The 17,858-nt window shown below is 39.2% G+C and overlaps 2 protein-coding genes across 2 annotated transcripts; one reads left to right on the top strand and one right to left on the bottom strand.

Moving 5' to 3' along the window:
* The first annotated feature begins 6,771 nt into the window (after positions 1–6,771).
* Positions 6,772–9,250, top strand: LOC123653510 (nuclear cap-binding protein subunit 3-like). Its single transcript, XM_045589501.1, has 3 exons — positions 6,772–7,068; positions 7,154–7,448; positions 8,250–9,250. The coding sequence occupies exons 1-3, from the start codon at positions 6,970–6,972 to the stop codon at positions 9,227–9,229; spliced, it is 1,374 nt and encodes a 457-aa protein (XP_045445457.1). The 5' UTR covers positions 6,772–6,969; the 3' UTR covers positions 9,230–9,250.
* Positions 9,251–9,768: 518 nt separating this feature from the next.
* Positions 9,769–12,823, bottom strand: LOC123653800. The gene is made up of 2 exons (XM_045589781.1): positions 11,457–12,823; positions 9,769–9,772 (listed from the first exon to the last, which is right to left on the bottom strand). The coding sequence occupies exons 1-2, from the start codon at positions 12,821–12,823 to the stop codon at positions 9,769–9,771; spliced, it is 1,371 nt and encodes a 456-aa protein (XP_045445737.1).
* Positions 12,824–17,858: the final 5,035 nt, after the last annotated feature.

Genomic DNA, 17,858 nt, shown 5'->3' with positions numbered 1-17,858 from the left:
GATAGATATCGATAAAAACGGCCAAGGCAAAGGAGGAGAGAGACATATTTGAGATTCTGATTTATTTATAATATAATATTGCGAGCTTAATTTTAATATACATAGTTTTATAATAAAACTAGCTGACTCCGCAAACGTTGTCTTGCCGCTAAACGCTATTTAAAAATAGGGGTTGGTGGTAGGAGGGTGAAAATTTAGAGTTGTATGTATTTTTCAACGCCAAATCATAATAAAATAAAAAATAAATAATTTGTCTAAAAACATAACATTAGGGGGATGAAAAATAGATGTCGTTCGATTATCAGACCTACACAATATGCACACAGAATTTCATGAGAATCGGTCAAGCTGTTTCGGAGGAGTTTAACTACAAACACCGTGACACGAGAATTTTATATATTAGATTACATTAAATTAAATATAATACAATACTTACGAGTATTAACACATTTTACTATTATACAATTATTTAGTGTTAACTTCGTGTTTTATACTAATTTTTGCAAGTTTCCTAAAGATCCAAATTTAAGCCATACAATTTGATAAGGAAACCAGGATCTGATGATAGGATCCCAGAGAAATCGAGGGAAACTCTCGAAAATTCGCATAACTTTTTACTGGGTGTACCGATTTTGATGATTTTTAATTTAATCGAAAGCCTGTGTTTATCATGTGGTCACAATTAAATTTCATCGAGATCTGAGTACAACTTTTGGAGTAATCTTTGATAATACGTATTTACTTCACTATTATTTCGTCTACCTACGTTGTACTTGTCGCTATAATTAATGTCGGTTTCCTTCGTTTGCCTGCAAACACAATTATAAAAACCAGTAATAGATACAACTGTCACTGGTTTTTAAAATGATATAAACATTTAGTTTATTTTTGACATGATAATTATTACATAATAAGTAGTACATAATAAATAAAGTCCATCTTTCTAGTACTTGACTTTATCGATAATGCGTGTCGGCAGTTGTTACAACCACAGCTGTAAGCAATTTGTCAGTGTAGTTGCGGCATGTCATTATACTGTAATGACACAGAATGTGTCTATGTTTGTGAAAAATGTTAGTGTGTTTTTAATTTAGTATGTGTGAGTTTCGTAGTGACAGACGATTATTTTTGTGTGGGGATTAGATAAAGTGTTCGTGTGTGTGATTTCCCACCGCAAAAAATGACAGACAATTTTGAATCGGCAAAAAACACTATGGCGACTCTCCCCCGTGTTGCTCTTTGTCGAGCACATTCAAAAGTACTGCTTTTGCGTGATGCGTACAAGGGTACAATCCATCCCAACTCAGTAGCAGAAAATCAGAGCTGTGACTTGTTTGAAATACTTGTATTTAAAATGCAAATACAAAATACGTATTTTATATTTTGTACTTAAGGTTTTAAATACCTTTATACAAAAAATATTTTGTATTTTATTTGACATACTTTTTGAAATATATTTTATACTTTGTACTTAAATACCTCTTTACAAAAAGTATAATGTATTTTATTTGAAATACTTTTATACAAAATAGGTACTTTTTTATTGTTAAGTTTCAAAAGTATTACCATTTAAAATTTCAAGTGAATGGGTCAACGATTTGGCAAATGGTCACTGATAGAGGCGCTGCAACTTTGAAAGTCTATGTCAGTGATGTTAAAATTATCGATTCATCGGCAGAACTCCTGAATGTGGTGAATAAATACCGCTAAAACGATTTTAGGGTATAATCTCTCGATTAACTCCATTTCAGCACACACACACACACACACACTTCTGCCTATCGCAGTCTACTGCTGGACGTAGGCTTCCAAAAGTTCGCGCCAAACATGGCAACTCATGTGTTTTGGAACGATTATTTTCATATTATTTTACATAGGTCATATAGCACCTTCTATGTACAGTACAACACGCCTTCAGGGCATTGTTGAGGCTGCCGCGGTCTGTAGTGTTTCTAGTATGTTCGTGCACGCAGGGGTTGATAGTTTCCCGGCCATTCTACGCAAAAAAGCAAGCTCACTTTTAAGGCGAGTGCGCGGCAGCCGCAACAGGATCCGCAGGGTCATTGCCGATAGCGAGGGCTGTCCGCTAGTCGAACATGTGTGACATCACAAGGTCACTTTTAGTTATTAAGTAGATACTAACACTAGTTATTAAGATTTTATCATTTCATTTTTACTAACAATATAGATCTTTTGTCATCCGACTTATACAATTTTTTATATTTATTTTTAATTTTTTTTTATAATATTGGTATGATAATGCGTCCACACAGATGCAATTTGTCTGATGCTCTTTTTGAAGAGCTTGTAATGTTTAAATTCTTCAATAAATAAAGAACATTAATAATTTTATCCGAAAGTATTTTATTTGCATAAAGTATTTTGGAATTATCTATTTTGCATTTAGTATTAAAATAATAATAATAATAAAAATCATTTAAATACACAAAGCAAAAGTATTTTGTATTTTTCTTTGAAATAGTAAATTAGAAAAGTAAGTTTTATTTTGTATTCAAATCCTTTACACTTTGTCATTTCATAATATTACGCGTAATTAAAAATGTGCAAAATTTTTACCTATTTTGGTAGGTCAGTGAGAGGTTAAAACCAATTAAAACATTTGTTAAATAGTTTTACTATTCAGTATGATTCCAATAATTTTCTTTTTTTAATTTTTGTGTAGGTAATATTACGGGGAACACACATAGCATATCAAATTTACAATATTTAATAAGTTTAAGTATTTCGTTGCCAACATGACTATATTTATTTCAAGATCGAAATATTCGCTAAACTTTTGCTCGAGCAATTCAACAAATGCGATAAAGACAACAAATAACAATAAAAACAATTATTAATAATAAAATATCATGTTATTACATTAAAATATTAAATCTTGCAACAGCTGAAAAAAACAAACAACAGTGCCACACGTGTGTTCCACTGACCCTGACATTGTGAAGGACAACTGGCTGTGCCGGCTGTGCCAGGGCTGTCAGATTTTTTTTTATGAGTTTAACAAATAAAACTATTTGTTACATTCATTCGAAATTTTCTGTGGTCTTATTTTTTAACAAAAGATTTTTTGGCTTAAAGTTCGTATAATTTTCGTTTCTTCTTATTAATTGCTTGGTTAATAATGTGCCCTTAATAACTGTTATTCATTGGATAAACTATTTCTAAGTTTTGTTCTGATTAAATAAACTTCGTTGAATGCTCGTTTATATTATAGATTTCGCTGTAATGGGGAAAAAATAACAAATTTAAAGCAAATTGAGCCAGTGTTTTATAATTTTCAAATTGTTTTTTATTTCAAAACGTCTTTTTTTTCAAGTCGCTATTATTACCACAAGAGAAATTATAAGTTTCATTAGAAAGCAAACAAACACAACCTTTATATACTTTTTCAAAGAGTCTTAATTCAAGTAAAAGATCTAGGCACGCGTTATGTTATTGAAAAATTCAACGAAATTCATGCTTGCCGGTGGATGACGTTTCTTTAATTATGAAATGCTTCCAGTTAATAGGAATATAAAAATCGTACATTTTGCGTACGATCTTAGTCTAGCGATCATACATGAGTAAAAATGCAAAAAAAATCGTATGAGTACGATTAAAATCGTACATCTGGCAGCCCTGGCGCGTAGGGTAACGTAAACAGGTTATAAGTTTTTCCCCAGTCTCGCCGCGTACGCGACAAGCGGCCAGTGGTCTCTGTTCCGTTTACTTAGGAACTCATATTTCTTGAGGTCATACGCGTTGATTTGTCAATTTTATGCATATGCGCATGAGTTTTGTTCGTTTTAATTAAATATTGGATTATCTCGAAAGACTCTTGGAGTGAATTGTGCGATTTTAAACGCTTTATTTTTGTAGTGAAAACGACATTAACGTAGAATAAATACCTAGTTTAATAGTTATTAATAGAATTTTGGGAAATTAGGCGCTTAATTGTTAATAGTAACAAAAGTTTTTATTTTATTTACAATGCCATGTTATAGATTTTTGTTTACGGAGAATGCCACGGCAATGCTAATTTAGCAATACAGAAGTACCGGGAGAGATATGGGAACACCCATAGAGCAACACGGAGGGGAGTAGCCATTGCGTTTGTTACCGATACAAAACTTTCTGTCATTTTTTGCGGGGGGAAATTACACACATGCACACTTTATCTAATTCCCACACAAAAATAATCGTCTGCCACTACGAAACTCACACATACTAAATTAAAATCACGCTTACATTTTTCACACACACATAGATACATTCTGCGTCATTACAGTACAATGACACGCCACAACTACACTGACAAGTTGCTTACAGCCGTGGTTGTAACAACTGTCGATATGCATTATCGATAAATTCAAGTACTCAGTTAGGGAAATAAGGTTTTTAAAGTGATACAAAGGTAAGATGCTATTATATAAATAGACTTAATTTATTATATACTACAAATCAAACATCTTCATTTAAAATAAAGGATTATAAAGAGTAAAGATTTGATTGTTTGTTTGTTGGCATTGAATAGGCTCCGAAACTACTGGACCGATTCAAAAAATTATTTCACCGTTGAGAAGCTACACTATCCTTGAGCGACTTAGGTTATACTATATTTTCAAAAATATTAGAGATCCTTACTAAAACTCCAATAATGTAACCCAAGGGATAAAAAAATAACCTAAAAAATTCCTTACATTGCGTGCGCTGCAAAAACTAATGATAATAGAAATATATATGTAGTAAGACTTTGTAGAACACATCATTATCTACAATAGTTGTATTTGCTCGCAAACGAAAAAAAAAAACTGACTTCAATTACATCGACAAGTAATCATCATTATAGCCTATACAGTCCACTGCTGGACATAGGCCTCCACAAGTTTACGCCAAAAATAACGTGAAGTCATGTGTTTTGCCCATAGTCACCACGCTGGGCAGGCGGGTTGGTGACCGCAGTACTTACTGGCTTTGTCGCACCGAACACGCTGCTGCCCGTCTTCGGCCTGTGTATTTCAAAGCCAGCAGTTGGATGGTTATCCCGCCATCGGTCGGCTTCTTAAGTTCCAAGGTGGTTGTGGAACCTTGTTATCCCTTAGTCGCCTATTACGACACCCACGGGAAGAGAGGGGTGGCTTAATTCTTTAGTGCCGTAGCCACACAGCACCCGTAGCCACACAGCACTACAAGTAATACAATATAAGTAATATATATGCGTTATCAAAGGTTACTCAAAAAGTTGTTATCAGATCTCGGTGAAATTTGAACGCGACTACATGATAAACATCAGCTTTCTATTAAATTAAAAATCATCAAAATCGGTCCATCCAGTCAAAAGTTCTGAAGTAACATACATAAAAAAATACAGTCGAATTGAGAATCTCCTCCCTTTTTGAAAGTCGGTTAAAAAGTATCGCGACAGCATATGTCTAACTATTATAATTATGTCACAATACGTTTGGTGCAACGTTGTTGTGCCAAACAATGCCAGTCTACAATAAACGATTTAAAGTTAACATACATTTTGAAGAGTTGATGATGTACACGGTGATGTCAACGATTCGGGAATAGGGAGCGTAGCACTAATGGCATCATAAGATGATAGCTTGTCATCTGCTAGATTGAATGATTTGTTGATGACTCTGAAAGGATGGACATTGTTAATTTTCAAAGTTGATAAATCTAAGCTTCATTTCACTACTATGACTAAGGTGAAACATATCTTGATTACTTTGTACATGAAACAAAAAAAAACTTACGGGACAAAAACAGTGTGGCGTTAGTGTTGGTTTAGTGCCGTCGACTAATCCTTCTATTGTTTGCCAACACTTGAAAGTTAGTGGTATTGATACGATCTGAAAAAATTACACTATTTTTTGTGGGCGTCCAGGTTAATCTGTTATTACAATTTTTTTTCCATGTATCCCTTAAATTTGGATTTTTAGAAAACATTATGGTCGAAGTTCACAGTAAGTAATTCTAGTAAAATGTATTAATACTCATAATACGTGTATTATATTTATTTTAATGCAATTTTATTATATAACTATGTTTATTAAAAAAAGCTAGAAATATAATATTTTAAATAAATCAAAATCTCAAAAATGTCTGTCTCCTCTTTTGCCTTTGCCGTTTTTATCGATAACCGTCTACAAACAAACCGGTAACAACACTATCGCTCGGCGACAGTGACTTCTCGGAAATAGACTCCGATCAGTCGCTCGACCGATCCGCATATTGTATGAGGGCGAGCGGCCTGTGTTGGTAAACAAATCGAGTCAACACGAACGATAATATTTGTAATTTTTAAGTTTAAAAAAGATTTAAAAGAAGTATACAAGTAATAATATGATTAAAAAATACTTACATATGAAAGGTAACGCCATGTTTTAGTAAAATTGACGTGGCAGATCTTTTTTTGCAGCAAAAAACAGAACAATTTGGCATTTTTTAAAGGACGTTGATTCAATCGCGCAACTAGATTTAGTCTAGTGATCAGTGCGGCTGCAACTAGTTTTATTGTGCGCATATGGCCATTTGGCCTTATACCTTGACAGAGGGGAACGCCTGTACATGGCTACTCCCCTCCGTGTTGCTCTTTGGCGATACCAGTATAAAAGTGTATAATGATATAATCTAGGGTCTGCGGCTAACCAACCAACAAAATAAATTTGATTGTAAAACTACCCAATTTAGTTGTTCGGTAGTCGGCCAACTTACAATTGTATGTGTGGGGGAGCACTTATATTCAATATACTCTGTGACGTTGACGTTATATGTATTATTATTTATCTAATATATATAAAATGATAAAATTTTGTTGTCATTGTATTTATTTCGTCGTTCATTAGGTTGATTTTATAAGACTAATGAATTAAATAAGTAAAAGTTAATGAAATGTTGTATTGATCTCCGTATACAACACAATTTTATTATATTAGTATCATTACACTTTACACCATAAGTAAGATGGAGCAAGAAAGAGAAGAAGGTGAAATGAGTGACGACACAGAAATGATTGTTGATGACGATGAAGGACCTGAATTAGTGAATGATAAAAGTTCTTTGGTATTACATGTTTATTTACTATATGTACGTGCTCTCAAGTTGAAATGTTAATATTTACTTTTAGTGGTTATTTTTATGATTTCAGTTTTACAAAGCAGATAAAAAAGGTGTTTATGTAGAAAAATTAAATAAAGTCGATGCTACAAAACTAGAAGAAAGAGCGAAGAGATTCGGTTTAAACTTAACTGGTAGCAAAGTAGTAACACCAAATCAAATAGATCAACTATACAGCAACTTTGGAATCGAAAGTGGAAATGAAAGACATTTTCGATTTGATACACTTCATTTAAATGGTGTTAGTGGTTTGATGACGAAAGAAATTTTTGAATATTTGGAAGACTATAAGCCTGTATCACTAGAGTGGGTAGATGATGATTCATGTAAGTTTTATAAATAGTACTTATATTTGTTTATAAATATATTATTTATTCCTTTTAAAAAATAAATGTTTTGGTCTGTGGACTATTTACTAAAATCTAAATGTAAATTAAATGTGTATTTTGTACACTCAAACAGTCATCTAAAATTTTTTATACAGTAAACCCCCTATAACACGGTACATTTGTTCCATGTTATGTACAAATGATTCACATTTTACCTTTGTTTTACTTAAGGTCTGCAACGATCTAGACATTACAGCACTCCTAATTTTATTTGCACCTTTTTTAATTGTTTGTATTGTTGACCCATTTAGCTCCAGATCCATTGCTACTGCTGTTGATTTCTTACCATTATTTAGCTAATCCTTTTTGATAAATCAATTCTTTGTTGTAGTAATAAATTTCCTTTTTAACTAAGGTTTTGTTTCCTTTTTACTTGTCATGTGTTAAAACTAAATATTTTATCTAAATTTATTTTTAAAAATACAGTTAAGGAACACAAATTCAACAAAATAATTTAAATTAACTTTATAGCATCACAATTGACACACATGCAAAGGTACACGAAAGTAATTATGAACTGTACAAATCATTATAAATTTTACAGTACAGAAATATAACGTGGGCAATCCTCGCATTATATGGGGGATAGCCATTTTATACGAGGGTCTGAAATCGCATAATATTAAAACGCATTATAAGAGTACTGTGTTTTAGGGGGGACTACTGTATTTTAAAGGTTTTGTTTTTTTTTTAGAAGAATAATTTGTTTTTTTTAATATCGGCATGGTATTGTTTTAGGTAATGTTGTTTGTCAGGATCACATATCTGTTGCGTTAGCCTTGTTAGTGCACTCTCGAGAAATCACTAATGAAGATATTAAGAAAATGCTTTTAGAGAAATCGTCATACCATTGGCGAGAAGGATTGCCTCATCCTAAAAATGACACAATTTTTATGCGTTTTGCAACAAATAGTGATAAAAAAGTTATTAATAAAATAGCAGAAAGAAAACTTAAAGAAATTTACAAATCAGAAAGTATGTATAACATTTCAAAGAATCCTTGGGGTGATTTATGTAGATCTTGGGGTGTTTATGACCACCAAGAAATATTTCAAAGAAAATTACCAAAATCTGAGGATAGTTTGCAAGAATCAACTGAAATAATACAAATAAAAAATAAGAAGTTAGCAATGCGACTTGGAAAAAGAAACTATCAAGTAGAAAATGACGAGGACAGTAGTGATTCAGATGTAGAGTGGAGGAAAAAGTCTAAAACTCCAAGAATGAGAATGCACGCTGATGATGAAGAATCAAAGCAAGTTAAATATAACCCTATAAATCATTATAAAGTGGAGGAAAATGATACTTATGCCCCATTGTCAATTGAGGTTATAAATTCTAAAACTACATTTGTCCCCAGAGAAACAAAACTTGTTTCTGACAAATTTAAATATAAAGAGAAATCTGTGAAAGGTTCTCATAAAAATATACAATCAAGATTGGGAGTAAAGGTGCAAGAAAAATCTTATTCCAGTGATGAAAGTCACTCTAATGAAATGGACTACAACATAATGAGCAGGGTACAGAAAGTAGCAAACAGTGCAAAAAATTCTGTGTGGTCAAGATTAGAAACAAGCACTCCAAAAATTACATCACAAAGTGATTTGAGACAAATTTTAACAAAGAAACAAAAATCAGATGACTTAAGAGATAAACTTAGTAAATCAAAGCAATGTAATTTACGTATTGAAATAGATAATAATTATGCTGATGAATAAATCAATTTCACTGAAAGTTTATTATTTTGTTTCACTTGTATGCATTTAATTTGAAATGGTTGTAATTATTTCTGTATTGATGTAAATTACTACCATCTTAAGATATTAAAACCTTTTATTTACATTGAAAAGTAATTATGCATGTATGTACAACCCGTGGAACTTAAATTGCAAATAAATATGTGAATTTTGATATTTTTTAATTTTTAATTTTTATAAAAAGTAAAAATGTACATTTTTATTTAAACCTAAATTTAATAATAATAAATAAATTAGTGGATTACTAGTATAGGTAGCCAACTTTCAAAAGGAACCCAATATTTATACTCTAATATTGATTTTTTCGCTTAGTTTCAAATGAGAATCTTTACCTAATCAACAAATAACAGGAAGGACCATTAACTCGACAAAGCAAAAATAATTTTTCTACAATAAACAAGAATTATATATATATATATATATATATATATATATATATATATATACATACATATATATATATATATATATATATATATATATATATATATATAAAATGGTTAACTGGAAAATATAAACAAACACAAGATAAAAAATATTTATTTTATTATTATTATTATTTTTTTTTTTAAATATATAGACTAGCGCTTGACTGCGATCTCACCTGAAGTCAAGTGAAGATGCAGCCTAAGGTGGTGCGCGCTTGCCTAGAAGATGCCTATTCACTCTTGATTTAAAGATACCCAAGTTATAGTTCGTTGGAAAAACGGAAGCCGGAAGGGCATTCCAAATTTTTGCGGTGCGTATTAGGAACGAGGAAGCAAATCGTTTAGTGCGAGATCGTGGGATTTCAACCACATAGCGGTGCAGATTCGTGCGATGCCTTGCGGTTCGGTGGTAGAAAGGTGATGGTGGAACCAAATTGTATAGTTCTAGAGCACACTCTCCGAAATATAGCCTGTAAAATACCGACAAACAGGCAACCTTGCGCCGATGTTCGAGACTTTGAAGTCTAGAGCGAACCAGCGATTTGTCACCGATGAGTCTTCTGGCGCGTCGATCCACAGAATCCAAAGCAGCGAGCTGGTACTTGGCAGAGCCATCCCATAAGTGGCTGCAGTACTCCATACACGATCGAACTTGTGCTTGGTAGAGAGTAAGAAGCTGTTCCGGTGTGAAGTACTGCCTGACTTTATTGAGGATACCAAGTTTCTTACCAGCAATTTTTGCCTTGGATTCTATGCATTGTCCGAAGTTCATATTAGACGAAATATTTATGCCTAGAAGATCAATACTATCGGTGATCGGTACAGATACACCCCGGAAAGTCGGAGCCAATGGGAATGGACTCTGTTTAGCGGTGAAAAGACACGCTTGCGTTTTGGAAGCATTAAATTTGACTAGGTTGGCGTCACCCCAATCGGATACCTCTTTCAAAGCCAAATTCATGCGTTCAACCAGAGCCTCTCTATGCTCATGAGTTTCAGCCCCACCAGCTCGGGGACCGGACACGTATCTCTCTGTAACAGTGCTGTCATCCGCGTATCCAAAGATACCGGGCCTGAGGAGGTCATTTATGTGAATCAAGAAGAGGGTTGCAGAGAGAACTGATCCCTGAGGGACACCGGCATTAACCGCCATCAAGTCAGACGAGGAGCCATCTAAGACCACCCGGAATGATCGTCCACTCAGGAAATCTGACATCCAGTCACACAAGCCCGGGGGTATTCCGTAAGCTGAAAGCTTGCTCAATAGGCTCTCATGCCAGACCCGGTCAAATGCCTTCGATACATCAAGTGAGACAGCTAGCGCTTCTCCGTGCTTGTCCAAGGCTTCGCCCCAGATGTGCGAGGCGTACACTAAAAGATCCCCCGTGGACCTGTTACGGCGGAAACCGTATTGCTGGTCCGACAGGAGGTCATTCAACTCAAGGTATGCTAGGAGCTTTTCATTCAGTATACGCTCCAAACTTTTACACAGTATGGAGGTGATCGCGATAGGTCTATAGTTAGCCGGGTCGGCACGACTACCTTTTTTAGGTACAGGTTGTACGTTGGCAATCTTCCATGCTTTAGGAACTTGAGCGGATTTTAGAGAGAGGCGGTACAAGCGCGTGAGAATAGGAGACAACTCAGGAGCACAGTGTTTAAGTACTCTTGCTGGTATCCCGTCAGGACCACTAGCCTTATTCACGTCCAAGTTACGGAGTACTCTCAAAACCTCAGTTTGGCGAATGCGTAGTTCTGACATAACAGAGTCGCAAGGTGGATGTCTGGGCGGTGAGGCACTACCTGCATCAAGGAGCGAATTTGCTGCAAACAGATTCGCTAAAAGGTTAGCCTTGTCTGTCGCAGTAAAGGCCAGCGATCCATCTGGTTTAAGCAGAGGAGGCAGCGAGGGACGGCAGAAGCTCATTTCAACCGACTTAGAGAGTGACCAAAATGCTCTACTACCGCGCGGATGGGAAGCTAGTTGGGCTCCGATGCGTTTAATACGGTTGAAACGAGCTTTTTTAAGAACCCTTTTGTAGGACTTGGCAGCCGAGTTGAACGCTCTCTTCCTCGTAGTTATGTCCGGAGATTTAAGGGTACGGGCTTCAGCCCACGCTGCAAAAGCTGAGTCCTTACGGGCTGCAGCTTCGGCACATTTTGCATTATACCACCTAGGGATCTTGCCATCTAGTGATACATCAGCAAATGGAATGAAGTACTCCATCCCCTGACGTATCACTTGCGATATTTCTTGTTCGCAACTCGACGGATCACTGGAAGAGAAGCAAGTCCGCCGCCAAGGGTAGGATGCAAAAAAGTGTCGCATCTCATCCCAATCTGCCGACTTATATCGCCACACACGTCTGGTTCCGGTAGGACCTGTATGTAGAGGGTGAAAGTTAGATGCTGACTTTACCACACAGTGATCAGATGTGCCCAGGGGAGCTGCAACTGATACCGAGGACCGGTCTGGGTCAGTTGTCAACAGAAGGTCCAAACAATTAGGTGTATGGTCGTCAACGTCGGGTACTCGTGTTGCTTCTTGGACTAGCTGGGTAAGATCTAGCGACAGAGCAAATTTGAGCGCCTCTCTCCCGGCGTGGTCGGTATTCTGGTATGGGAACAGCCAGTCCTGGTGGTGAGCGTTAAAATCCCCCGGAAATACCATTTGGGCAGCTGGATACCGACGTTGGACCATGTCAGCCGTCTCACTGAGATAGTCGAACATCCGAGTCGTCTCCCGATCACCACTGTGCGACCGATAGGTACAGGCATACACAATCTGCTCCATGTCCGTATCCAATAAACACCACATGATGGAAAGGTTAGGTATCTCTAAGTTACGAAGACGCCGGCAGCAAACATCATCACGAGCAAACATACAGACTCCAGCGTGAGATTTAAAATTATGTTCGAGCGAATACCCAGGGTACTGCAGGTACGTTACATCTGCTGGGCTACCAATTTGCGTCTCCGTAAGAAAAAGTAAATGCGGCCTCTCAGTCTCCAGGTGGTGGTGGACTGCAACGAGATTTGAGTGCAATCCTCGTATGTTGGTGAGGTGCACTTTGAGAGAGAGGAGGTGCAGCCGCTGTTTAACCTTACTTTTTTTCTTGTTCTTCATTGTGGTCAAGGGGTGAATAGGAGGGGAAATGGTAGTTGTACGAGGCGCTGCGTCTATAGACTCCACGATTTTTGCAGAAACCACACTAAAGAAGACTCGACTGGAGACTGCGGGGACGCCCGAACCCCCCAGGAAATCGCCATCGGGTCCTCTCACCGGTCGCCAACCGGCACGATGGAAGCCATCCCTGGATTTTTCGCTAGGTGGCGGGGCAGCCTTTCATAGGTGGCGAACCTACTAGTTGGGCCCCCTACTGCCTGCGGTCGGCCAGCGGTGCACCGTGCTTCGGATCCCGCTACCCTCCAGGTCGAGACGTCCGGCGCAGTGACTACGCAGATCAGGATCCTGTCACTAGACGCAGCGCAACTGTACATACCCATACCCCTATGATTGGCTATTACGAGCATCGTTCCGGAACGCGAGGCGCCTCACGGCACGATAAGTCGTGTCGCAAGACGCGTCACTTGGCGGCGCGTCTTTGCTCGATGGGTGGTCACACTAGCCACGGCCGAAGCCTACCACCTATGTATGTTACTCGTTTTGCACCACCCAGGGGTCACGTGTAGGGTAAAGAGGGTTAAGACCTGACTTGGTACATCCTACGGACGCGAGTAACTGCGACCCCCAAAATTTTATTTTATTTTATTATATTCGATCATCGTCACTACTATTATAATTATCTTAATAATCTTAATTTAGCGGTAACAATAACAAGTATGCTATCGGTACTGAACGCACGAGGGCGAGACAACGAGTACCGGGTGCCGTTTGCTATGTTGGAGAGGAGACGCATTCCAGCGGAGACCTGAGAAACATGTCCATCACTTCGGCCTATGGCAGTGCTGTACATAGGGCTACCCAAGTTCGCGCCAGACATCCCGGTTTTCCGCAATCCCCATCCAGCCCACACCGGCAATCTTACGTAGATCGTCGGTCCAACGGGCCGGAGGACGTCCCACACTGCGTTTGCCAAGACGCGGTCTCAACTCCAGGACCCGTCTACTCCAGCGGCCATCGGTCTTGCGACACAGATGACCAGCCCACTGCCACTCTAACTTGCTAATTCTGTGGGCTATGTCGGTTACTTTTGTTCTCTCGCGGATAGTTTCATTTTTAATCCTATCTTTGAGCGAAACCCCAAGCAAAGCCCGTTCCATTGCACGTTGAGCGACTTTGAACTTGTGGACCAGTCCCTTCGTCAGTGTCCACGTCTCGGCTCCGTATGTAAACACAGGCAGGACGCATTGCTCGAAGACTTTGGTCTTCAAGCATTGTGGAATCTTCGAAGTGAAGACTCGATGAAGCCTGCCAAACGCCGCCCAGCCCAATCATATCCTCCTGTCGGCCTCCTTCTCGAAGTTATTGAGGCCTAGTTGGATATTATGGACTAGGTAAATATAATCCTGAACAACTTCGAGAAGGGTAGCATCGACCGATACCGGTCTTGGTATGACTTGATTGTTAAACATAACTTTTGTTTTGTCCAAGTTCATACAGAGACCGACACGCTGGGAGGACTCGTTTAGGCCGGCCTGCATGTGGCCTAACTCATCCAACGTCTCCGCAAAGATGACAATATCGTCGGCGAAACGAAGGTGAGAGATGAATTCACCGTTGATGCCTCGTTCTCCCCTATCTAAGGTCTTAAAGACATCCTCCAGCGCAGTGGTAAACAGTTTCGGTGATATTAGATCTCCCTGTCTTACTCCACGCCGGAGGGAAATAGGTCCTGTTCTCTGGTCCTGGACATGAACGGTCATCGTCGCCGCGTCGTACATACATTTCAGTATCTCGATATATCGCCAGTCTATATGACATCTCTGCAGAGAGTCCAGGACAGCCCAGGTCACGACAGAGTCGAAGGCTTTCTCATAGTCCACAAATGCCATACACAGCGGTTGATTATATTCTTCTGTCTTTTGAATAATCTGCCGAACAGTATGGATATGGTCCACGGTGCTGTAGCCATTTTGAAACCCAGCCTGCTCTGGTGGTTGGAATTCGTGGAGTCTTCTGGCGAGACAATTCGTAACAACCCTCGAAAACAGCTTTTAGACGTGGCTCAGAAGTGAGATCGGTCTGCAATTCTTCAACAGAGACTTAACACCTCTCTTAAAGAACAGCACCACCACACTCCTGGACCACGTCTCCGGCGTGGTACCTCGGTGGATGACGGCGTTAAAGAGTCTTGCCAAGGCCTTTAGAACAGGTCGCCCTGCGGCTTTAAGGAGCTCAGTGGTAACTCTGTCATCTCCCGGGGCCCTCCCGTTTTTAAGCTGCCCGAGCGCTGCACTAATTTCGCCCTCTTCGAAGTCCGGGATACTCTCCGAATAATGGCGCAACAATGATGCCCGTGGATCTTCGGTGTCCCAAGTCGCAGGCTTGCGTGCGCTTGACGAGTACAGCTGTCCATAAAAATTCTCAACCTCTTCTCGGATCTGAGGGCGAGAGCAGACAGTTCTGCTATCCACTGTTTTGAGCTTCGCAAGAAGGCTTCTCCCCAATGGTCTTTGGAAAACTTTGGACTGAAACTATTCTGCTTAATCAGAGTAGCAATCTCTCTCGTATTTGAGCAGTGAAGGTCTCGGCGTGCAAGTTTCCGTATCCTCTTGGGAAGAGCCCTTTGTCCTGGCGAAGCAGCCGGCAACTCGCGCCTCTACCGCATCAGATCCAAGGCTTTTGGGAGAAAGTTTGGTCTACTTCGTTTTCTTTGTCGGTGGAAAGTGTCTGCGACTCAGTGTACACACCGTCTTCATCACGTTGTCGGTTATCTCGTCCACGTCGCCAGTAGTTTCCAGCGAATCGAATTGGTTTTGGAGTTCCAATTGGAACTGCTCGGAGCCACATAGTATTTGGGGCAGCGTAGGTCGGAGGATAGATTTCATCAAGCGGGCCCGTTCTTTTCGGAGGCATATATTCAGAGTGCCCCATACTAGCCGGTAGTTGCTGCCGGTGTTAAACCTGTTAACCACTGAAACATCTCTGAATATATGCCTTTTATCCGCTATGATGAAATCTATCTCGTTTCTCGTCACAGTATCGGGGCTTTGCCATGTCCACCTCCTTTGGGGCTTCTCAAAAAATGAGTTCATCAAGAAGAGCCCCTCCGATTCGAGAAAGTTAACAAGCATCTGCCCCCTGCAATTCCTGTGCCCCAATCCGTGTGGTCCGATGCTCGATCCGTCGCGGTCTTGTACTCCTGCTTTAGCGTTGAAGTCTCCCATAACAACGCTGTAGAAGGTCGAAGTAGTGCCACGTATGGCCCTTGTAATGTCTTCATACAAGGCTTCGACTTCATCTTCAGAGCCGAGGTCAGCGGATATACCTGTATCACTTTCAGGGAGTACCTGTCAGTGAGTTTAAGTACAAGGTACGCTACCCGGGTCGACACACTGCTGACTTCCACAACGTTGCTAGTGAGAGTCTTGTGGAACAGAAAACCGACGCCACCTTGGGAAAGCCCATCACCTTCACGGAAGTAGAACAAGTACCCGGAGTCCAGGATCATCGTGTCCTCACCCTCTCTTCGGACTTCAGACAACCCCAGTATGCTCCACTTAATGTGACTAAGTTCTACCTCAAGTTCGGTAAGGTGATGGTCCAGCCGTAGCGTGCGTCCATTATACATAGCCAGGTATAGTTTTGTATGGCAGCCTCCCGTACCCCGGTGATTTTTAGCACCCTCTACCCCACCGTTACCGCGTCGCTGCCGGGAATAGTGGGGCTGCCGGGAACTAAGGGCCGAAACTTTAGGCGTGAACTCATGGGGGTTTTTGCCCATAGTCACCACGCAGGGCAGGCGGGTTGGTGACCGCAGGGCTGACTTTGTCGCACCGAAGACGCTGCTACCCGTCCTCGGTTTGTGCATTTAAAAAAGCCAGCAGTTGGATGGTTATCCCGCCATCGGTCGGCTTTTCGAGTTCCAAGGTGGTAGTAGAACAGTGTTATCCCTTAGTCGTCCCTTACGACACCCACGGGATGAAAGGGGGTGGCTAAATTCCAGCTATAACTAAAACATATATTAAAAGTAAAAAACTTTTTAAAAGACAAGCTTTTGTTTTAAATGCGCTAAAAAGAATAAAATAAGTTTTTCCTTTAAACCTTACTTTCAACTTATAAATTCATTTTACACAACTATATTTTTAACTGTGTGCGGAAATTGATAAAATCGTAATTCTCTATTTATGCAGGATGACGATGTGCAATCTCTTACAGTACAGATAGTTTGAACCGTTTTAATTGCTTACAAATTAGAACAAACTCGTATGAAACCTAATAGTCGTGTCCCGAGCTATTAACTAATTCGGGGGACTCCGGTGCACTTGCCCTGCAAACAGGTTATTACAACCTCAAGTTTTTTTTTGCGAAACAGCTTGATTGCGTAAATCACGTCTATGTTTACCAACTTGCATGGACTTGTTTATTTTGTATAACTAGGTCGGGAAACAAGCGTATGGCTCGCCTGATGGTAAGCGAATAAAATAAGTGATTACCGTAGTTTATAGATGTCTGCAACACCAAAATCATGGCAAGCGCGTTGCTGACCCTATTCCAAATTCCCCCCAGGAGCTCTGGTCACCGTACTCACCTACAGGAATACAACACTGTTTGAAAGCAGTAGGTACCTATTATTTAGCTGTGATCTTCTGTAAGGCGGAGGTAGGTACTCCATATTTTGAGCAGGAAATTTCCTGCTGTGCCCTACCTCAGTTACCGACAATCCTAATGAATTAATTATACAATATATAGTTAGTTTATTGAAGTAAGACTTCTATAAGCACGCTTGACTTGGGCTTAGACGAGAGCGTTACAAAAAGTATGATCGGGCGACGAGAACGGAAGTTGTGAGGGAGACATGAGTTAGATAGAGCTAAAGAAGTTTTACTTCAGTCGTGTTGTCCAAAAACACTCGTTTTTTTTTATATTTAAATGTATTAATGTTCATTTACGCTTTAATAATAAGATAAAAATCTTAGACGGCTAGAAAAATGTTTTTTCATCAAAATAGGTGTATTTTCAAAATATTTTATTATAT

Source organism: Melitaea cinxia, chromosome 5 (genome assembly GCF_905220565.1).
Source record: "Melitaea cinxia chromosome 5, ilMelCinx1.1, whole genome shotgun sequence".
Lineage (NCBI taxonomy): Eukaryota > Metazoa > Arthropoda > Insecta > Lepidoptera > Nymphalidae > Melitaea > Melitaea cinxia.
This window is presented reverse-complemented; position numbering and strand designations above follow the sequence as displayed.